The sequence below is a fragment of the Eumetopias jubatus genome, unplaced genomic scaffold, assembly GCF_037043125.1.
Source record: "Eumetopias jubatus isolate StellerSeaLion01/CBP00866 unplaced genomic scaffold, mEumJub1_p1.0 scaffold_2, whole genome shotgun sequence".
In the NCBI taxonomy this organism is placed as follows: domain Eukaryota; kingdom Metazoa; phylum Chordata; class Mammalia; order Carnivora; family Otariidae; genus Eumetopias; species Eumetopias jubatus.
In genome coordinates, this window is record NW_028274808.1 from 45,026,266 (window position 1) to 45,050,526 (window position 24,261).

General features: G+C 41.0%; 1 protein-coding gene across 5 annotated transcripts in view; it reads right to left on the reverse strand.

Annotated features, from left to right (window-relative positions):
* The window catches only part of ENTPD4 (ectonucleoside triphosphate diphosphohydrolase 4), a 39,158-nt gene that overhangs the window by 13,884 nt on the left and 1,013 nt on the right, over window positions 1-24,261 (reverse strand). For 2 of the 5 annotated variants that reach the window (XM_028114326.2, XM_028114328.2), the window contains exons 2-9: window positions 16,063-16,161; window positions 14,433-14,630; window positions 13,730-13,935; window positions 10,703-10,853; window positions 10,011-10,114; window positions 2,754-2,813; window positions 2,149-2,279; window positions 84-250 (exon numbers count right to left, since the gene is read on the reverse strand). In XM_028114326.2, coding sequence (XP_027970127.1) covers window positions 84-250; window positions 2,149-2,279; window positions 2,754-2,813; window positions 10,011-10,114; window positions 10,703-10,853; window positions 13,730-13,935; window positions 14,433-14,630; window positions 16,063-16,070 — 1,025 coding nt within the window. In that variant the 5' untranslated portion in view covers window positions 16,071-16,161. Of the gene's footprint in view, window positions 1-83; window positions 251-2,124; window positions 2,280-2,753; window positions 2,814-10,010; window positions 10,115-10,702; window positions 10,854-13,729; window positions 13,936-14,432; window positions 14,631-16,062; window positions 16,162-24,261 lie in introns of all 5 variants that reach the window. The other 3 variants (XM_028114325.2, XM_028114327.2, XM_088020996.1) reach the window with 2 other exon arrangements.

Sequence of the window (24,261 nt, forward strand, 5' to 3'; positions counted from 1 at the left end):
TCTCCCTGCTTTGCCTCCATATGTTTTCTATGAGGAGAGACCCAGGTTTGAAAGTGAATCCTGAGAAGTGGAAGGTGCTTTACCTGTTCTTTTGAACTGTGCTGGCAAATATTCGGTCTTCATATCTCTGTCGAGCAGCATTGCCACCAAACCCAAGAAATGTGGCCACATAGACTCGGTACACATGCTCAGTCTGGTGAACATCACATCCCAAGTTAAATTCAGCTAACAAGTTCTTAGCTACTTCTTCCTGCACATGCAAGGATAAAAAGCTTTAATATTTTAAGCAATACAAAAAAAATTACCTCCTGTGAAAAAGAAGGATCTAAAAAGATTCTCATCTAAAAGCAGCAAAAATATCTGCTTCTGCATTTCCCAAGGACCCCTCTAAGCGTCCCTCAGATTTCAATATGACAATTCTGACTTAAGAGAATCCAGAGAGGCTGCACATCTGTGATACTGTTGCTTTTTGTAAAGGGAAGTTAGCAACATAGTTCATATCCTCTGATCTAGTCAACCTACTTATGGAAGCCTATGCTTTAGAAATAATTCTAAACATCGAAAAGTCTCTACATACAAAGATGACCTCTGTGTTCTGTGAGAGAAAAAACTGAGTGTCATCTAAATCTACAACTCTGGGGCGCCAGGGTGGCTCAGTCAGTTAGGCATCTACCTTTGGCTCAGGTCATGATTTCAGGGTCTTGGGATCAAGCCCTACATCGGGCTGCCTGTTCAGCATGGGGTCTGCTTCTCAGAAACTCTCCATCTGCCCCTCCCCACCACTCCTGCTCTCTAATAAATAAATAAAATCTTAAAAAAAATTGTTTTAAAAGATAAAAAAAAATCTACAATTCCAAGGAGGGTTTAGTTAATTATGGTAATCAACAGTTTATGGAGGAACATGCTTACGCACTGTTAAACAAGGGACACAAAATTGTATAAATGGTAAGATATAATAACTATATTTGAAAAAAAACCATAAAGACAGAAAAATGAATGAAAAGAAACACACCAAAATGCTAACAATGATTTTTTTTTGGATGATGCACCCATGGAAAAGTTTTAACCCTGCTTTTTCAGTATTTTTCCAAACTCACTTTCTATGTATTTTTTTACTTTGTCTTGGGGGGGAAATATGACTTTTAATAAAGAGTGTAATAGTTTCTAGAGGCATGCCTGGATGAGAAGCAGAACACACAGATCGTAATATTTGAATTTACAAAGCATTTTTGTAAAGAGCTTAATAAATATACCAATAACATTTAGTAAGCGAACACGAGGTGGCTGGCAGTACATCGGATATATTATATGCACTACCTCATTTCAGCTTTATAAAAACCCTGTGTGAGAGGTGCTTGCATTCACATTTATAGATGAAGAACCTACAGCTCAAAGACATTAAGCGATGTGCTTAAGGTCACACATCTAGTGAGGCCAGCGTGATGATGGAGCCCAGACTTTTTTAACCACTACCCCATGCTAGGGGAAAGTGTAGGACACCAGGCTTTGGTAGTAATTTACAGCTGAGTGGAAACAGAGTCGTGAAGACACGTAGCAGTTCAGGAACACATGTGGAAACCTTTCTGGTGCTCTCTATACAAGGCTGCCTGGTCTACTGGGAAACTCCAGGCAGTGACTGCGAGCCCTGAGGGGCATGGGAGAAAACAAGAAACCCTAAGTTCAGAAATGTGCAAGCAGTGCATACAAACCCCAATCCTTTCTAGAAAAGTCAAAAGCTGTCTAAGCCTTAAAAGAAACCCCAGTACATTCCTCAGCTATAACTTAAAAGAAATATGATGCCATTACATTAAGTCTTAAAGTATCTGTTGAAAAAGAAGTAACTGAAGAGAAAACACAAACAAAAATTCAAGCATGTGACTAAAATTTATACCAAACAAAAACTCCCAGTTTAGAAAACAAACCAGCTGACTTCAATGAACAAACACAAACGGCTTAGCGGAGGTTTGCGTGGCTTCCTCCTGACTCCGTTCTCCTGGGTTGGGAAGGTAGGGCCTCAGCAAGCATAGTAAAGATGTGTTCAGACTCAGAAAACAAAACAAAAATGATGGAGACATGTTAAAGGAAAACCAAACCAAAAGGAAGAAAATTTGTACGGATAGTAACCTGCTGTGAGGAGGCAAAGCTTACAGTTTTGGGAACTTCGTATGCTATCTGAGTTGACACGCCTCCCATGTCCAGAATACCGGCTGTCCTTTTACGGAGAATAGCTTCCCTGCTTTCACTACCAGGAATGTTAACCTCCACAACTGCATCCTCATCTGCAAAGAACAAGAAACATCCATTGGAACAGAATCAATCCGGAGAATGGGGATCTTCTGACGAGTCCTCTTGTCTTCATGGTACCTTCAAGCCCACCTGGGCAAACTCAGCCTACTCCTCCCACCTAAAGCCAAGTTCATAGTGGGAAAGAGCAGCTCCTCTCTCTACTCCTACACGCTTAGCTGTGTCACAAAACTCAGCTCCTGGGGCACCTGGGTGGCTCAGTCGGTAAAGCGTGTGCCTTCAGCTCAGGTCATGATCCCAGGGTCCTGGGATCGAGTCCCAAATCGGGCTCCCTGCTCGGCAGGGAGCCTGCTTCTTCCTCTCCCTCTGCCCCTCGATCATGCTCTCTATCTCAAATAAATAAATAAAATCTTTAAAAAACAAAACTTAGCTCCTTTTTTATCCTTTGGGATTAGACAGACCAGCCATCATTTCTAGTCAGACACACTGGTTGGAAACATGATACTTACCATCCTCAATATGCTCGAATCGTCCAAGGACAAAATTAATGCCAATCCAAGCATACACACCTATAGACATTTTATGGGGGAGGAGATAAGAAGGATAAAGTTTTAAGATACTTTGTACAACTCTTATCGATGCAGTTAGGGCAAACAACTCGTTTACTTTACTCCCTGACAACCTGTGAACACATTATCTGAAATAAAGCATCCCTACTGATGTGTATTTTCCTAGAGGCTTTCCAAGAACTCTCAACTTTAAAATTTATAGTTTCCTATCACTTACATAGGTAAAAATAGAATTCCCTCAGTGCCAGCTTCCATTTGAAACTGTTTTGAAATAATGGAATTTTTACTTTATGAAGTTAAACCATTCCCTAGTAACCACCATTTTACTCTGCTTTTTTCACAGGTTTAAACTAAAGTCTGTAATTAGAGACACAGAAGGACACTATATCATTCTTAAAGGGTCTATCCAACAAGAAGATCTAACAATTGAAAATATCTATGCCCCCAACATGCGAGCAGCCATCTACATAAGCCAACTGTTAACCAAAATAAAGAGTCATATTGATAACAATACGTTAATTGTAGGAGACCTCAATACTCCACTCTCAGCAATGGACAGATCATCTAAGCCGAAAATCAACAAGGAAACAAGAGCTTTGAATGATACACTGGACCAGATGAACCTCATAGATATATACAGAACATTCCACCCTAAAACAACAGAATGCTCATTCTTCTCAAGCACATTTGGAACTTTCTCCAGAATAGACCACATACTGGGTCACAAATCAGGTCTCAACTGATACCAAAAGACTGAGATTATTACCTGCATATTCTCAGACCACAATGCTTTAAAACTGGAGCTCAATCACAAGAAAAAATTTGGCAGAAATTCAAACACTTGGAAGCTAAAGACCACTCTGCTCAAGAATGTTTGGGTCAGGAAATCAAAGAAGAACTTAAACAATTCATGGAAATCAAGAGAACGAAAACACATTGGTCCAAAACCTATGGGATACTGCAAAGGCAGTCCTAAGGGGGAAATACACAGGAACGCAAGCATCACTCAAAAAAATAGAAAAATCCCGTATTCACCAACTAACTCTACACCTTAAAGAACTAGAGAAAAAGCAACAAACTATACCTAAGCCACGCATTAGAAGAGAAATAATTAAAATTAGAGCAGAGATCAATGAATTAGAAACCAGAAACACAGTAGATCAGATCAACGAAACTAGAAGTTGGTTCTTTGAAAGAATTAATAAGATCGATAAACGACTGGCCAGACTTATCCAAAAGAAAAGGACCCAAATTAATAAAATTATGAATGAAAGGGGAGAGATCACAACTAACACCAAGGAAATAGAAACAATTATTAGAAATTATTATCAACAACTATATGCCAATAAACTGAGCAATCTGGATGAAATGGAGGCCTTCCTGGAAACCTATAAGCTGCCAAGACTGAAACAGGAAGAAACTGACAATCTGAATAGGCCAATAACCAGTAACGAAATTGAAGCAGTGATCAAAAACCTCCCAAAAAACAAGAGTCCAAGGTTTTGTTTTGTTTTTTTAAGATTTTATTTATTTGACAGAGAGAGACTCAGTGAAAGAGGGAACACAAGCAGAGGGAGTGAGAGAGGGAGACGCAGGCTTCCCGCTGAGCAGGAGCCCGATGCGGGGCTCGATCCCAGGACTCTGGGATCATGACCTGAGCCGAAGGCAGACGCTTAACGACTGAGCCACCCAGGCGCGCAAGAGTCCAGGGCCTGATGGATTCCCTGGGGAATTCTACCAAACATTCAAAGAAGAAATAATACCTATTCTACTGAAGCTGTTTCAAAAAATAGAAACAGAAGGAAAACTTCCAAACCCTCTATGAGGCCAGCATCACCTTAATCCCTAAACCAGGCAAAGACCCCATCAAAAAGGAGAATTTCAGACCGATATCCCTGATGAATATGGATTCCAAAATCCTCAACAAAATCCTAGCTAATAGGATCCAACAATACATTAGAAGGATCATCCACCACGACCAAGTGGGATTTATCCCTGGGATGCAAGGGTGGTTCAACATTCGCAAATCAATTAATGTGATAGAACACATTAATAAGAGGAGAGAGAACCATATGGTCCTCTCATTGATACAGAAAAAGCATTTGACAAAATACAACATCCTTTCCTGATTAAAACTCTTCAGAGTATAGGGATAGAGGGAACATTCCTCAAGTTCATAAAATCCATCTATGAAAAACCCACAGCGAATATCATTCTCAATGGGGAAAAGCTGAGAGCCTTTCCCTTAAGATCAGGAACACGTCAAGGGTGCCCACTCTCGCCACTATTGTTCAACATAGTACTAGAAGTCCTAGCAACAGCAATCAGACAACAAAAAGAAATAATAGGTATTCAAATTGACAAAGAAGAAGTCAAACTCTCTCTTTTTGCAGATGACATGATACTTTATGTGGAAAACCCAAAAGACTCCACCCCCAAATTACTAGAACTCATACAGCAATTCAGTAATGTGGCAGGATACAAAATCAACACACAGAAATCAGTGGCTTTCTTTAACAACACAACTGTAGAAAGAGAAATTAGAGAAACGATTCCATTTACAATAGCACTAAAAACCGTAAGATACCTCGGAATAAACCTAACCAAAGAGGTAAAGGATCTATACTCTAGGAACTACAGAACACTCATGAAAGAAAATGAAGAAGACACAAAAAGATGGAAAAACATTCCATGCTCATAGATCGGAAGAATAAACATTGTTAAAATGTCTATGCTACCCAGAGCAATCTATACCTTCAAAGCCATCCTGATCAAAATTCCAATGACATTTTTCAAAGTGCTGGAACAAACAATCCTAAAATTTGTAAGGAATCAGAAAAGACCCCAAATCGCCAAGGAAATGTTGAAAAAGAAAAACAAAGCTGGGGGCATCACGTTGCCCAATTTCAAGCTGTATTACAAAGCTGTGATTACCAAGACAGCATGGTACTGGCACAAAAACAGACATATAGACCAATGGAACAGAACAGAGAACCCAGATATGGACCCTCAACTCTATGGTCAAATAATCTTTGACAAAGCAGGAAAAAACATGCAATGGAAAAAAGACAGTCTCTTCAATAAATGGTGCTGGGAAAATTGGACAGCCACATGCAGAAGAATGAAACTGGACCATTCTCTAATACCATACACAAAGATAAACTCAAAGTGGATGAAAGACCTCAATCTGAGACAGGAATCCATCAAAATCCTAGAGGAGAACATAGGCAGTAACCTCTTTGACATTGCCCACAGCAACTTCTTTCAAGATACATCTCCAAAAGCTAGTGAAACAAAAGCAAAAATGAACTTTTGGGACTTCATCAAGATAAAGAGCTTCTGCACAGCAAAGGAAACAGTCAACAAAACAAAGAGGCAACCCACAGAATGGGAGAAGATATTTGCAAATGACACTACAGATAAAGGGCTGGTATCCAAGATCTATAAAGAACTTCTCAAACTCAACACACAAAAAACAAATAATCCAGTCAAAAAATGGGCAGAAGATATGAAAAGACACTTCTCTGAAGACGACATACAAATGGCTAACAGACACATGAAAAAATGTTCATCGTCATTAGCCATCAGGGAAATTCAAATTAAAACCACATTGAGATACCACCTTACACCAGTTAGAATGGCAAAAATTGACAGGGAAAGGAACAAATGTTGGAGAGGTTGTGGAGAAAGGGGAACCCTCTTACACTGTTGGTGGGAATGCAACTTGGTACAGCCACTTTGGAAAACAGTGTGGAGGTTCCTCAAAAATTTAAAAATAGAGCTACCCTATGACCCAGCAATTGCACTCCTGGGTATGTGCCCCAAAGACACAGATGTAGTGAAAAGAAGGGCCATATGCACCCCAATGTTCATAGCAGCAATGTCCGCAATAGCCAAACTGTGGAGAGAGCCGAGATGCCCTTCAACAGATAAATGGATAAAGAAGATGTGGTCCATGTATGCAATAGGATATTACTCAGCCATCAGAAAGGATGAATACCCAACTTTTACATCAATATGGATGGGACTGGAGGGGATTATGCTAAGTGAAATAAGTCAAGCAGAGAAAGTCAATTATCATATGGTTTCACTTATTTGTGGCACATAAGGAATAGCATGGAGGACATTAGGAGAAGGAAGGGGAAAATGAAGGGGGGGAATCGGAAGGAGAGATGAACCATGAGAGACTATGGACTCTGAGAAACAAACAGGGTTTTAGAGGGGAGGGGGGGTGGGGGGATTGGTTAGCCCGGTGATGGGTATTAAGGAGGGCACGTACTGCATGGAGCACTGGGTGTTATACGAAAACAATGAATCGTGGATCACATCAAAAACTAATGATGTATTGTACGGTGACTAACATAACATAATAAAATTTTTAAAAAAAGTTTGCAGTTTGTTTAGTCTCCCCTTTTTTTATGTTTTGTGTCTCTCTGTTCTGATGTTTGCTTTGTGGTTACCATGAGGTTTACATAAAACATCTCGTAGGTAGAACAGTCTTTTTTCTACGGGTAGCAATTTATTTTTGTTCGCCTATAAAGTTTCCAACCTTTTATTCTTCCCCTTTTATATTTTTGATGTCACAAATTATCTTTTTATGCTGTGATGGTGTGACCAAGTTATAGTAGCTATGGTTACTTTTAATGTTTTCTTTTAACCTTTTTCCTTGTTTAATATATTATTCTAAAAAAGTTAGTTTTTCTATTTATCACCTTAATCAGACTTTGGTGTACCTTCCTCTTTTCATTTCAGCTTGAAAAGCTCCTTTCAACATTTCTTTTAAGTTGTCTGGGTGGTGAACTCCCTTAACTTCTGTTTGTCTGGGAAAGCCTTTATTTCGCCTTTATATCCAAAGGATAACTTTGTCAGATAGAGTATTCCCAGCTGGCAGTTTGTATTTTTCAATACTTTAACGTGTCATTCCACTCTCTCCTGGCCTGCAGAGTTTCCACTGAGAAATCTGCTGATACTCTGACGGGACTTCTTTTGTAGGTTACTGTCTTTTTTTCTCCCTAGTCTCCTTCAGAATAATTTATCACTGACTTTTGACAGTTTTAATCTGGTGTGTCTTGGAGAAGGTCTTTTTGCACTGAGATAAATAAGGTGGTCTATTAGCCTCATAGACTTGTGTATCCAGTTCCTTCCCTGGGTTTGGGAAGTTCTCTATTACCTCTTTAAATACGCTCTCTTCTCCTGGGATACCCTCTAATCTTACGTTGGTTCTTCTCATGGAGTCTGATAGTTCTCACAGGGTTTCTTCACTTTTTAAAAATCTTAGGTCTTGCTCCTCCTTTTAAGGGAACCATTTCTATACTCCCATCCTCAAGCTTGCTTATTCTCGCCTCCATCTGCTCTATTTCCAATGCATTCTAGTGCATTCTTCATCTCATGTATTGAATTCTTCAGCTCCAGAATGTTTGGTTTTTTAGAAGTTTAATCTCTTTGGTAAAGTACTCCCTTCTGTTCATTCAGTTTATTCCTGAGTTTTCTTTAGAGCTCACTGAATTTCTTTATAATAGTATTTTAAATTCTTTATCAGTTAGATTTAAATATTCCATGTCTTTGGGCTCAATTACTGGGAAAACTGCCATGTTCTTTTTGTGATACCATATTAACATGATTTTTCAGTGTTTGATAAAAAGTGCTCTTTCTGCTGCATTTCAAGTTGTGGACACCTTTCTTATTTAGGTAAGGCTTTTTTTACTTTGATCCTAACAGTTCAACAGTTGGTAATTTAAAAAAAAAAAGGTGACCGCAGAGTTGGTGGAAGTGTGTGCTTAGTACTTGGGGCTTTGAATGTGCCCATAGCCTGGTAGGGGATCTGCAAGTGGGGGTGGGGATCTCAGAGGTCCATGGGTGATCCTCTTGCCAGAATCCTGGGGCAGACAGCGGGAAACACATTCTCTGTGCCTTCCTCCTTTTCCTTTCCCTCCTCTCAGTCACTGCAATCTCTGCTCAGAGAGATCGCTGGCACGTGTTGTCGGGTAAACCCCTAACTCACCACCTTCACCCTCCACCTCCTCTGCTAGAAAAATTGTGTTGGTCCACTGCTGCGCCTGCTGACACTTGCCTGGCTCCATGGCCTCCTCTGAGGTTCAAGCCACCCATATTCAGATGGATGGATCTGTTGGGTGTCCTATGCAGAGCTGCTTTTTCTGGGTTATGGAAGTCTGATTAGTTTTAAATCAAAAGGGAGAGAAAAAAGGAGCAACTCACGTTGCCATGACACTGACATCACCAAGACCTGGGCAACTTTTTGTATTACTACCACCTTTCAAAAGGGCCATAAGCCACTCCAACTATTTTTGTTCCCCTGTCCACAGTGCAAGCTTTTCTAACCTACGCTGCCTCAAATCATTTCTTCTGCTTGGAATGTACTTCCTATCTCTCTCTCAGAGCCCTACCCTTACCATGCTCCAGCATGCTTATAACTAGCTATCCCCGGGGGCACAGTTTAAATCGTCACTTGCTCCATGATGCCCCTAGCAAGGAAAAAAAAAAAAATCTCCCTTTTTCAAACTCCCATGGTACTTTTTCCTAACCTTCCTTATGGCACCTAAGACTCTACCTCATATGGCAGCTAACTGTGTACCTCACTTGTCTGTAAACAGCTCAATGGCAGTATCTGAATTTCACCCAGCTTGTATTTTCTACAGTGCCTCTGACGGAGGAGGTATTTGCTGAAATGACAGATGATTTTGAAATAAATGCTTTGGTCTCTATTTCCGGCAAACTCTTCCCCAGATAATATTTCACTGACTTGTCACTTCATTCTCAAGTAGAATCATTTACATGACAACAGAACTAATATTTTCCCAGTGTATCAAAGTCAAGAATAATTTCCCCTTTGTAGCAAATAAATCAACAGAAAGCTCCAATAACGCAGCAATTATCATATTACAAAAAGCTGTATACCTTAGGCAAGGAACACAAACCTTTTCTATCAAAATGAATCCAATGTATGTTTCCTGGATGTGTAAAGACAAACTAAGCTATTTTTTAAATGGCTTAATGTTTGGATAATAAAGACCAGTCATATAAGAAACTAATTTTGCCATTTAAAAATAATATTTCAAGGCTATGATTTCCTAAATTTTAAGAGAGTAAAAGTAATTTAATGAAGCGTACACTGGGAAAAACGGGGAGGATTTAAAGGAGTAACTTCCCAAATTTCAAGTTGAAGACCAATATACCAACCTTCTTGTTTCCCTGAAATGACTTCTGCATGAGAGTCAGAAAACAGAAAGTCAAAGTGCACAGGGATATCAGTCAGGAGGTCCTCCAGGATGGCTTTCTGCTGGCTGGAAGACAACCCCAAAATTGACACATCAAAATGGAGCCTACATTTTTCTGTTTTAAAAAGAGGAAAAAGCAAAAGAAAACAAAACAGAAACTATGGCTCTGGTATATCCTGTACAAAAACAGTAAATTTTAAATCCAAAGTAATTCACCGAATAAAACTATTTTGGGAAGGAATTTCATGAGTTGTGTCAATTCTGTGATTCCCAGATGTAAAACTACAACTGCAATCGTTAAATTAGTAACACACAAAATCAGGGGTTTTTTTTATGACCACTTGATAGGTTATAGTTTATTGTTTACTTTATAGTTTACTATTTGTAGTAATAAACAGATACATAAAACAATTTTTGGTGAGTTCTGGCTAAGTTCTGGAATATCTGGAATAACAGTTGTGGTACTATTCCAAATTTGAAGAAAGAATTTATACTGTCTTCCTTTCGGTGATGATAACGGAAGAGGAGGAAGAGAAGGAAAAGGGACGGCGGAGGGGGAGGTGGGGAATACATACACCACTACTACCACCAGCACCAACAACCACGGCCACCCGCCCCGGGCCTGGCCTGCCCTGACCCCATGCAGAGGATCACCTTTCAGGAAGGATTCTCATTCCAGCTGTGCAGAGAATGTAGAGAGGTGTCTCTTTGTGTTTTGCCCGTGGTACATGCTCTGCAGCAAAGTTCAAGAGTGGAGAAATGTAATCACTGACCTTCTCTGGAGAGGTAGCAAATTCTGAAATGCCTACAGAAAAAAGGACACTTCTGTTAACAACCAGGTAGTTAATTAACAAGTTATGTTTCTTCAATGTGGCTCATTTGAGAGAAATTCTGGCTATACACCACACTCTCCTAGTTTTTCCCTCTCCCTCTAGCAACAACCTCCACAGTCTCTCTTCCTTACGTGGTGGTGGTACTAAATGTTCAGTCTTATGCTCTCTTCTCAGTCTCCAAAAAACAGACCCAATTGAGCAACCACTATGTGTCAGACACTGGGACCAACAGCACGTGAGCTCACGCGCCTGCCCTCCAGAAGAGGTTCCCACTTTGTTCAGGCAAGCTCACTCATTCCTTTGGCTGCCACCACTATCTTTGTGTCTCAGATCTCCAAATCTCACCAGCAGCCCCCAGATCACATTCCCAACCTCCAGATCAGTATGTGAGAACTGTCCACTAGACATGGCCAGGTCTTGTCCTCACAGACCCCCAAACTCAACATATACACATATACAAACCTGAACTCAACTTCCACTACAAATCTACTCTTGCTGCTTAGGACCTACCGCAGTGACCACCATCACTAGCCAACCAGCAGCCCAAGCCAGGATTCTGGATAAAATCCCTCTCCCTCCCCCAGTATGTGTTCTGGGTGTCACTGATTGCCTCTCCCTGGTTCCTCTCACATTATTTCACTTCTCCTCCTCCCTCTGGCAGCCTGATGCAACATATCCTACCCTCCAGTCTTGGCGATCCCTCGACCATTCCCTATACAAAGGGTGTCTTCCTGGCTTCAAATTTTAGAAGTCCAAAAATTTCTCATTTCACAGATTAGGAAACTGTGGATCCAGAAAGATTAAGTGATTTGTCAGAGCAATCAGCAGAAAACAGACCAAAAGTCAGATTTTTTTTTTTACTCCACATACAATGCTGTTTTAACAGACGCCAAGCCCCAACCTATCCAGAATCTATTAAGTAAGGAAATTTCGAGAGCTTTGCTGAAATGCTATACATGAGAGTCCCTGCTTCAGGATGGAGAAGTGCTATAAAAAGGTACTTGAATTTCTACTTCCAACACTTTCTGTAGCATCAGAAAGAACCATGTTAAGCCCGGGATGATGTCCCAAAGGACAACTCCAAGGCATGAAAGATTTTTATCTTATTTCATGTGAGCAGTTTAATCACTGATGGAGCCTGGTATGTGAAGCTAGATGAAATGCAATGTGCTTTATACAGTTCTAGTTTTCAATCTTCTGGTGAATTTTTTATTTGATCAACATTACTTTAACCCTGAAAATGTTTCTAGATTAGGAATACAGCAAAATTTAAGGAATGGGATAACAGAAAACTAAAATTTCGTTCATTCATTAAGACAGAAAAAAGATGATCTTTGTTCATGGAGATGTACTTTGACATCAAAATAATGCTTATATGAGAGACTCAGATTAAGTTCCCTGTCTTTAACCTAAGAAATGAGGTAGAGGTTTTGGATTTTCTGAGCAATATGCTGGTGCCCAGCTGCCCAAACATCAAAGAATAATCAACCAAGGGTTGCCTGAAGAAGGAAGTGGGGCCTAAATTTTTCAGTGAAGAATGGGGAGGACTCAAAGAGCCCACAGTCAATGTCATTAGGAACCATTTTATGAGGAAAGTATTTTATCATTAAAACTGAACCTCCTTTACATTTACATATTTGAAATAGGAGAGAATAAGCTAAGATAATTATTTTTTTATCAACATTCTCTAATATTTTACAAGATAAATTCCTTGGGTTGTTTGGGTTTAATATTTTACTATTTAACATACTAGCAAGATGAAATAAAAGTGCTGAATCTCTATTAAGATCTGTGGTCCTCTGTTTTATTAAGTTTATTTTATTGTTTTAGTAATCCCCACATCCAACATGGGGCTCGAACTCATGACCCTGAGATCAAGAGGCACATGCTCTTCCAACTGAGCCAGCCAGGCACCCCTGTGGTCCAGTTTAAGTCAGTGATTATCAACTATCAAGACATAAAATTCCTATTGCAAGGTACTCCTGGACACCTTCCATTCCTAATACTTCTGACAGAAGGGCAATGCCCATGGAAATGGTGTACATACAGAAAAAGGTTTGAGAACCACAGATTTAAACTGTTTAATGGAGAAAGCAAATCCCAATTTTTATACAACACACGGACTTAGAAACTGTGATAGCTTTAAAAACTGGACATAATAACATCAGCTCTTCTAAGTTCTACAGTCACTCTTATTAAATAATGTAGATGATTAGAAATATATTGGGGGAGGCGCCTGGGTGGATCAGTCAGTTAAGTGTATGACTTTTGGTTTGGGCTCAGGTCATGATCTCAGGGCTCCCTCTGCACTCAGTCTGCTTGAGATTCTCTCTCTCCCTCTGCCCCTCCCCCACCTGTGCACATGTGCTCTCGCTCTCTCTCTCAAATAAATAAAATTTTAAAAAAAAGAAAAGAAATATAATGGAGCACTTTTTAAAAATGAGGGGAAAAAAAAGAAATACATACCAATGTATCAGAGTACAGATATCCATGAGTTATCTGAAATTACCCTGTCTATAGGGATAAAGACCAATGGCTACCAAAGAGGGGAAAAAAAATCCCTCCATAATTAATGTCAACTAGCAAACACTTGAGGAGACACATGAGTAAGGCACTGTGATAAATGCTGCAGAAGACACAAGAAAGACAGGGTTTTGGATATTTTATCAAGGAGTTAATCGCCTCATGCGGGATGGACAGAAGAGGGGAAAGAAAGTGAAACAATCAGGTCCTGGTGTGAGCTCTGAACCAGGGCAATGACTGCACGGAGAGGGAGAGGAGGACATGAAAGACCTCACAGAGAAAGGACAGAACCTGATTATCAATCAGATATTTATCTTTTACGTACCGGGTTTTATTTTCATAACCACTGGCTTCCGGTTTTTATCCCTCATTTGTCTGATATCCAACAGATCATGAGGATTGCCGTTGTGCCTTGGCCAGCAGTAGACGAATATTCGAGACCCACTGCTACCACAGTCCACCACGATACCGTAGTTCACATTGGGGCTACTGGTGTCTGTAGCTTCAATGTCAGTAACTCGTGCCAAGTACCTTGTTCAGAAAAATGAACACATGCTTTTACTGAGACAGAGACTCTCATCCTGAACCTGAACAGACCAATTGCAATAAATATACACCAAGTCTGTGAATTCTGAGCTGACCCACAATTGCATTTTTACAACTGCCAAATGATTAAAGAGTCAAAATAAAACAAAACGAGTGACAGTGATAAAGATAATCTAAATCAGATACACAGTCATTACTCCTTTTAAGAAGTTCAAACAAGTTCTGAGAAGCAAAACTATTCCCAAACTATTGACATTAACTGAAAAATCAGCTTAAAAGATATCACAGGAGAAGCTTATGTTTAAATCCTCTTACGATGTGGATTTGGTGGTTAATGATCAAACAGTTTCCAACAGTTTAATTTTTCCTGCCATGCTGTATTCGGCACAGATTCTGTTTCCTACAGCTGCAGGCTCCTTCAATTCCAACCTAATCCCTAATGTAAAATGAAGCATCCCATCTAGAAATGTTTTTTCTCTTACCTTTGAAACTTCTTATCTCTGGATAGTCGCCCATACTTATTTCGGATTATAACAACAGAAAAGTATAAAAGTGAAACAGCAGCAGCCAGGATACTAATAACAATAATCTGGCGTAAATTGGTATTCAGAATTCGAGGACACCCCACTGGAGAGATGCTAAAATGCCAGGAAGCAGGAAAAAGACAGGAGATGCCAATCCTAAAATTAAAAAAAAAAAAAAAACCAACTAACCAGATTTTAAAGCAATCTGCTCCAAAGAGGCCTCTCCTCACCTAAACGGATCTCAAGGTTAAGACATTTGGCTCAAGCCACCCCTGTTACCCTGCAGGGAGGTATCTGTAGGCCAGCATCTTCCCTATTGCTATTTTGCTATTTTACTCACTATTATAAAACTGCATGAATGAAAATTACACCCTGATGTTTATGACACTTCTGTGTTTTTCTACCTTTCTTGACAATATTATGTAATTATTATTTGTACCATACTTTGTTCCCCCCAAAAAAAATTAGAGACAAGAGTCAGTTCAATATGATAAATATATAAATCTACAATGAACTCCTGTTTAAGGATGATGAAACCGAGAAACAATTCAGTACAAAGAAATACGTATAATAAGACAGGCCTGTAAAGGTGGTCTAGAGGCCAAAACCTTGTCCATCAGATTAGAAACATATAAACAGCTCAGGAGGAGGAAGACTTTCTTAACATTGAATCCCAAGGCAAATATCCCCGATGACTGAGTGAGAAAATGGCAGAAAAAAAGTGTCTTTAATAACATCCCCATAATAAAGCCAATAAATGAGTTTTGTATGTCCTGTGTTTTTAGAATTATTTGAGACATTTTTGCAAATAAACACTTTTCTTCTCCGTTTATGTCAGGGTTAAGAGATTATTAGTAGGCTTAAAAAAAGCTTGCTACATTTAGAATAGATGTTATTGTTTTGTGGTTAATTTCTTTAAAGAGTGCTTCCTGGACTAAAATACCTCACAGAAGGGGGAGATATCCTGCTAACCTAGTGGAATTTTGCACCTGCAGTGTCTAGTCTCCATGTGGGTCCTTGGGCCACTCCACAGAGTGTGTCATCCCCTGCCCACTCCTCCAAGGCTTCCAGACAGCTATACTGTGCTTAATACAACCCCTCACAGATTCCAACACACCTGCCCTTCACTGTAAGCTACGTTAACCCCTGCAGAATCCACCTGGCATGACCATTTTCTGTAACAGGCGCCCTAGTGAGGCCTGGAAGAACAAAGTTGTTAAACAGAAGTGTAGCATAACTTTGAACACTTTTCACTTGGAATTCAGATTTTTTTTTTTTTCCTTTCAAGATCTGCTCCTGTGGGGGCGCCTGGGTGGCTCAGTCGGTTAAAGGGCTGCCTTTGGCTCACGTCATGATCCCAGGGTCCTGGGATCGAGTCCCGCATCGGGCTCCCTGCTCCGCGGGGAGCCTACTTCTCCCTCTCTCTCTGCCTGCCTGCCGCTCCCCCGCTTGTGCTGTCTCTCTCTCACTATCTCCTTCTCTCTGTGTCAAATAAATAAAAATGTTTAAAAAAAAAATAAAAGATCTGCTCCTGTGGCACCAAAACCTCAGGTTTTACAAGTACTGGCGATGAGACACCGTCACTCACCTCCCCATGCTGATGGGTCCAAGACCAGGCAACGTTCTAGGAGTCAGTCCTCACACACCATCACAGAAATAATGGGGTCCTCCCGGAGTTAGAGACCTCCTGTTCCAGAAAGTGAGAAAAGTCATAAAGATGGCACAATCCAAGACGACATCTATGTTCTTTCACCAAGTACGGGTTTAAATCCAACCACACATAATCTGGGACACGAACCTTGCACTGAAGCTGGCAGAAGGGCCTATTCTGAGCACCACACTTCTAAGTCAATTTCATGCTGTCAGAGATACAGGCCTAAATCAAGAGATGGTAATAGTCTGGTGCTCGCTAAAATTGGAAAGAGATGGTAATAGTTTGGCAACTAGTTAGTGCTCTCTACCTAAAAGCCAATCAGTGACCCCAAAATACCAGCTCATCAAATAGGTACTGAATTAAGGAAGACTCGGGGTCAGGGCAGTAGGCAGGAAAAGTCACTGAATGGGAATCTGAAATACGGACTCACAGAAGAGAGAGGTGAGCTCACGCACAAAGGACCACACAAGGTACCGTGTTCCGAGTCCGCCCCGGCGCATCCCCCGCTACCGCCTCGCACTCCTTCAGCTCCCGGGCCTCAATTCGCAGAGAAAACAAGGGCTAGTGGGGGCTGACAGCTAGGGCCTCCTTCTGACCTACTGGATCCAAAGACCTCCCTCTTCCTTGGTTCTGTGGCTTTACCTCTTCCAGGCCTCTCAAGACAGCCATCTGCCCTTGCCGGCTTCCTAGCCCTTGAGCAGCAAGGACGCCCCCAGGTCTCCTTCCTAAAGGCCTGGCTGCTCTGCCGTGCCCTGGGCTTCTTCCTGGCTAGGCTCCGTTTTCCCCCAACTCTGATCTCTGCTCCTGCTGCTCAGTCTCATTGACGGCTTCAATTAGCAGATCACTCAAAAACTTCTTTCTCTACCCCAGGCTTCTCTTCTGAGCTACAGCTGCAGAGATCTTCAAGCATCCACCGACACCTCCATCTGAACACAGCAACAGCCCATGAAAAGGAGTCCTAAAACCCACGCTTGGACTGCAATCCACCCTCCCTTCTCCCTTAACCTGGCCCGCCCTACAATCTCAGTCTTAATTCCTCCAAGCTGCTTGAACCAGAAACGAGGGAGTCAGGCCTGACCCCTTGTTCTCCTTTACCTTTCACAGCCAGTTTCTTACAGATTCCTCCCTCCACTTTTTTTAACCTCACTTTATCTAAAATCTGTTCCTTTTCTCATCTCTTGCTCGGTCTATCAGAATAGCAGCCTAACAAGTTAGCCTCCTACCTACAGTGTCAACCCAGTGGCTCTCCAATTCTTCATCCAAGACCTTTAGGCACATTTTTTTTTTTTTAAGATTTTATTTGACACACACAGAGAGAGAGAGAGAGAGAGAGAGAGAGAGAGAGAGAGAGCGAGCGCACAAGCGGGGGGAGCAGCAGGCAGAGGGAGAAGCAGGCTCCCTGCATAGCAGGGAGCCCGACGCAGGGCTCGATCCCAGGACCCTGGGATCGTGACCTGAGCCGAAGGCACATGCTTAACGACTGAGCCACCCAGGCGCCCCTAGGCAGAGATTCTTCACGTGAAGTTGACACTCCCCCCGTCCCTGCTCAGGCACGAGATCCCCTTACTCTCGTACTTGAAATCCTCCAGTGGCTCCCACTGCATTTAGAGTACATGCCGAAGGCTTTACTCTGACTTTCGTGGTCCACGGAACCTCGCCACCTGTCACTGCTCTGATCTCATCGTCTGCCCTCCCTTTTCACTCCACACCAGCCATACTGGCGTCCTGCTGTCTTCAAACATGCCAGGTGCCGTCTGGTCTCCGGGCCTCTGAACGCGCTGCTCCCTCTGCTCAGAAATCATCTGGGTGATTCACTTTCTCACTTCCCCCAGGTCTTCACTCAGTGTGACCTTCCCAGGGAGGCTTTCCCTGGCCACCCAATCTATCAAACTATCCTCTCCACCCATCTCTTTTATTTTTTCCCTTAGCTTTTACTTATTTATTAAATAGAGCTTTTTATGTGCTAGGCCCTGCTTGCTTACAAATATTAATTGATTCCCCTTAATGACCCACAAGGTAGGTGCTATTTTATCACATTTTACAGGAGAGGCGGAGAGGCTAAGTAACTTGCCTAAGGTCACACAGCTAATAGAAGATGACTGTACACAAAAAAGCTGAGATTCCAGCATGAGAACCCACACTCTTATCCTTGTCTCTAACATACTGGGTGTGTGACTGCATTTGTCTTGCTCATGTGTCAAGTTCCACAAGGGGCCAGATTTCTGTCGGCTTGGTTGACTGCTGCATTCCTAGTACCAAAAAACCCTAGGAAAGTGCCTGGCAAAAAGTCAACTGAGACCCAAAATGTTAAGAACTTACATACTAGAGTGATCTTTCCAAAACAACTGGGAATCCTGACACCTCCCCACCTCTTCTTTCTTTTTTTTTTAAGATTTTATTTATTTAAAAGAAAGAGAAAGAGCACAAACAGGGGGAAGGAGCAGAGGGAGGGGGGACAAGTAGACTCTGCACTGACACGGGGCTCAATCCCACAACCCTGAGATCATGACTTGAGCTGAAATCAAGAGTCAGATGCTTAACCGACTGAGCCACCCAGGCGCCCCATTTTTTTTCCCACCTCCCCACTTTTCTCTCCCACTCAAGAAGAAGTCCTAACTCCTTAGGATGGTAAAGGAGGGCTCTCACGGTCTAGTCTTATGCTGTTTAATAGGGGGAGCCACTGCCATGTGTGGCTATTTAGAGTAATTGAAATGAAAAATGCGGTTCCTCAGCTGCACTAGCCATATTTCAAGTGCTCAGTAGGCACATGGAGCTTCTGTATTAGACAGCACTGATCTTGCCCTTGTCTTCTAGTCCTATCCCGACAGACTAGACAGATATGTACCCTCTGCTTTAGCTATACTAAACACAAGCAGCGAGTCACCGAAACGCCCCACATTCCTCTACCTTTCTAGAATGCTTCTCTCTTTCGGGTCCATCTATTGGTGGACTAACACAAATTAGGCCTGATTCCTCTGTGAAAGCGTCCCTAGTCCTCATACCCCCAGAGCATTTGCTCATCACATTAGTGGGCTATTGTATTACACTTGTGGTTGACTTTCTCATTACGTGGCAAGCCTCTCATTGGCAGGTGCAGCCTCCTCTTCTGTTTCCCCAGTAACCAGTGCCTGTCACACAAGTATTGTCTGCTTCATGGATGGCTGGGAATGGGAGAGGTAAAGATGAATCAGGTATGGACCCAGCCCTGAAATAATTTATAATGCAGTAGAGGAAATAAAACACACACACACACACACACACACACTAGAGTAAAAAGTATTAATGATGCCTATTTGACAGAAGGGGAAAAAAAATCACTTTAATTCATTCAGGTTTCAATATGGTATCCATATCAGACCATGTACCCAACACTTGGGACAAACAATATTTGTGATTAAAAGTTTACACAAAAAAGAAAAAAATTTCAATTGCTGAGATGTTTAAATGAATTTTAATGTGTTTTTATAAAGTAGCTATCTTTCAGCATTTGAATATGGTGAGATTACTACATCACAACTTTTATGAGAATTCCAATGGTTCAAAAATTAGATGTTAAAAATATGCATAAAAATGTAAGATGAAAATGTACCCAACTCGGAATCAGTGAGGCTTTTCTACAACTGACATCAATGTCTCAATCCATAAATGCAAGAAAACAGACCATATGAGTTTAAGACTTCTTAGTGTTTTAAAAAAAAAAAATCCCTTCCCAAATACACAAGGCTTGGGAAAATTACTTGAAACATCTATAACAAAACGTAAATATCCCTGATATATAAAAGGTTCTTCTAAATAAGTAAGAAAAACACTGAAATAGAAAAATGAGCAAGGATAATTGGAAATTAACCAAATAAGAAATACAAATGGCTGATACAACTTCATTTATATTTAGAGAAACATAAAGAAAAACAAGACTTCACCACTATCAGACCGGTGGAGATTAAAGTCTGACAATACTTTGCTAACAAAGGGGAATACTGTCGTGGAGAATCTAAATAGGTACTAACCTTCTGGGGTATGGGTATATGGGTAACATATACGAAAATTTTTAAACATGCTTACCCTGTGCTCTATCACACAGAAATTCAACCTTAGGAAATAATAGGGTAAATTCACTAAAATATGTGTAGGGCACCTGGGTGGCTTGGTCAGTTAAGCATCTGCCTTGGGCTCAGGTCATGATCCCAGGACCCTGGGATCGAGTCCTGTATCTGGCAGGGAGTCTGCTTCTCCCTCTCCCTCTGCCCCTCCCCCCCCCCGCTTGTGCACTCTCTTGCTCTCGCTCTCTCTCAAATAAAATCTTTAAAAAAATTAAAACGTGTAAAGAAATTCATGACAGTATTGAGTATAATAGCATAACATGGTTACTGATGTGCATTATAGGGGGTGGGCTAGACTACACGTGGACCATTTCTGCAGTGGTGGAGCAAAATGTGATTATTAAAAGTGATGATGCAGATCTGTACTTATGGACAGAGACAGATATCCATGATATATTACATGAAAAAAACACACCACGCACAGAGCAGGGGAATGGAAGGACAGAAACCAAAACGTTAACATGGTTGGCTACCGCTAAGTAGTGAGATAACAGGTCATCTGTTTTTCTTCCCTGGGTTTGCCTTTATTTCCTAAAAGGCATACATGAACTTTATCAGCAGAAGAGACAACAAAACTATTTTTAACAAGCTACCTTCAGGGGCACCTGGGTGGCTCAGTCGTTAAGTGTCTGCCTTCGGCTCGGGTCATGATCCCAGGGTCCTGGGATCGAGCCCCACATCGGGCTCCCTGCTCGGCGGGGAGCCTGCTTCTCCCTCTCCCACTCCCCCTGCTTGTGTTCCCTCTCTTGCTGTGTCTCTCTCTGTCAAATAAAATAAATAAAATCTTAAAAAAAAAAACAAAACAAAACAGCAAGCTACCTTCAACTGAGATCTCCAGTGTCCAGCATCAAATTCTCTTCTGGATATATCAAGAAAGCTTATGTTAGCAACCATGACATAGGAATTCGAATCTGAACGTTTTTAAAAATCGATAATTATGTGAGAGCTGAACTAAGGACAAAAGAAAAGAATGTTCTAGTTAACAGCTTAAAGTCAAGGACCTAGGGGGAAGAAAGACCTTTAAGGATTCAATGATGTGAGCTTGAAGGGGATAGGAAGGGCGCAGAGAATTAACAAACCTGGCTCCAGTTTTCAAGGAGTGTGCAGACTGGTTACAGAGAAAATTCTAATATCCGTAAAATAATCAAGAAAATAACAGAAGGCAATGTTAAATCATCCAGACTCTTGCTGTAACATATAACAGTTCAGAGAAGAGCACAGTGGAAGCTAGGGAACAGGAAAAGATTCTTGGAGGTGAGAGGTACACTTTCAATGGGAGAAGCGAAAAGGGAACACATTTCAAGGAAGTTGCACTGTTTAGAATGATCATAGCAAACTTGGTAAACATTATTTAATCTGGTGTTTGTCTTAGAACTTTTTTTTTGAAATACGTGAGGATTTTGACAAAAAGCATAAATGGCTATTTTTGTAAGTGACAAAACTGGTGCTTAAAGAGAGAGGAACATAGGACAGCTTATAAACTGCTGAAGTAATTACTTTTATTTAGGACAAAAGTATGACTATTACCCAGCAGTCAGCAATATGGTAATTTGATCTCAAAACGTAAACTCCAATTGTATTTGTGGCTAAGAATCTTGGCACCAGAGTTTAGAATGTTACATAAAACTGCCATGTTTTTAAAGGGCTTAAATTGTGTTAGATCTACCACCAGAGAGATGCACTGACTCATGATTTCAGCTAGTGGGGAGGCCCTCCTTAGCTGAACATTCTCTAGTGGAGAGAAGTCCATAAGGTCATGGTTCAATGTCTCTTTCATTTTCTTACTATTAGTCCTAAGGAAAACAGTGAAAACAACATAAATCAATTGCAAAGTGAAATGGCTCTTCTGGTGAAAAATGCAGCATGCAATGAGACAGACATTAGCAAATTCTCAAATCACAAGCAAACAAAATAATAGACAAATGAGACTCTGGAAGAGCTAGACCTGAGTAAGAAAAGGTAAGATGACACGAAGAAAAGAATGATATAAATATCACAGGATTACAAGAGGACCTTGAACAATCAAAGGAGCCCACACACACTTAGGCAGAACTTTGTAAGAAAGAAACAACTGTCAGGGGACACCTGGGTGGCTCAGTTGGTTAAGCGTCTACCCTCAGCTCAGGTCATCCCAGGGTCCTGGGATCGAGCCCCACGTGGGGGGAGGGGCGCTGCTCAGTGGGGAGCCTGCTTCTTCCTCTCCCTGCCTCTCCCCCTCTGTCAAATAAATAAAATAAAATCTTAAAAAAAAAAAAAGAAAAGAAAAAGAAACAACTGTCAGGGTGCCTGGGTGGCTCAGTAGGTTGAGTGTCCGAGTCTTGGTTTGGGCTCAGGTCATGATCTCACGGGTCATGGGATGGAGCCCTGCAGCGGGCTCTGTGCTCGGCGGCGAGCCTGCTGGAGATTCTCTCGCTCTGCCTCTCCCCCTGTTCACATGCACGTGTGTTTCTCTCCCTCTCTCTCTCTCTAAAATAAATAAATCTTAAAAAAGAAAAGAAAAGAAAAAGAAGCAACTGCCTTGGGAGAATGAGAAACCAAAGTGAAGTGCAGGATGATGTGCCTCACTGGGTTGTGGGGAAAGACATCAAAATAACTTAATTCAGTCTTTGTTTCAGAAGAATGCACGTAGTTGCATTTATGATCTACATTTTCTTCAATATTTATTTTTAAAAATTTTATTTTTCAATAGCAAGTCCTAATCAAACCTCTTCCTACCTCTCACTATTCATTTGCAACATTCTGGTCCCTATTTTAAATGACCTTTTACTGGTCACACTTTTCCCACATCACCTCTGCAATTTCTGAAATCTGCAGCTCTGACTTTCCTCAAATTCCAATTCCACATCCTGAACTTACTGACACCCTGTTACTACAACTTGTTTAGTCCAAATCTGGGGTCACAATCTTTTGGCAGAAACTAAGACAAATTCCAAATACCGTCCAAATTCTCTAGGCCAAGTGGGATATCACTATTGGCTGGGGTCACCTGGTTCTTAACCTTGAATCCTACTTATCTGTGTGTCTACATATTATATCATTCATTGGGTCCTGTCAAGTCTTTTTCAAACACACATCTAAATCAGTTAGTTCACACATCTAAAATCACCACAGCAGACATCACTACCTCAAGACAAACTCTAGGCAGATCAACTACCTTCTGCCTTTACTCTAAATGCCACACTTCAGAAACACCTGTGTAAAATGCTGCTTTCAAAATATGATCAGCTGAAGAAACTTCTGGAGCCTATGGGTCAACACCAACTTCCCTGTGTGGCATCTGAAATCTTAACATCCATCAACTGGTCCCATCTAATTTTATCAACTTCTCTCCTCAGCCCCAGATAACATCTCTCTGCTGTAGTGAGATGGGTCTCTTCTTGTCCACATACACTCTTCTCATTCTTGCCTCTGGCCTTTACTAGTATCACTTCTAGTATGTTCTACTCTCAATATTACACTTCTTTCGAAGCACTGGTCCAGTATTTTTCTTTGACAAGATTTAACCTGTTTTACTTTCTAATGTTTTCCCACACTCCGAATCTTCTCTTTATTCAAGTGTAGTTTGTTTTATTTTATTTTATTTATTTATTTACTTAAGTAGGTTTCATGCCCAGCACGGGGCTTAAACTGATGACCTGGAGATCAAGAGTCGCATGCTCTACTGACTAAGCCAGCCAGGCACCCCAAGCGTTGTTTATTTTAAATAAACATGTTGAATACATATGTACAATATAAATCCTTAGATCAACTTTATTACTTTCTTTCCTTCTTTCTAGACTATAGACACAGGAGCTGACTGAGATCAGGCCTTCCAATTAGACCTGGAAGAATGTAAACCATAGATTCAATATGTAACAGACACAAGTGATTAATCAGTGCTAAGGTAAACACAGAAAGAAATCATTAAACCACTTATGCAAACTAGTACCACATTCTAAAATTCTGCTAATCTGTCAAACTGAATAAACCTAATACAAAGACAAAATAACATCAAATACAAGGTATCACAAAGAATATGATTCTTTTAAGCCTC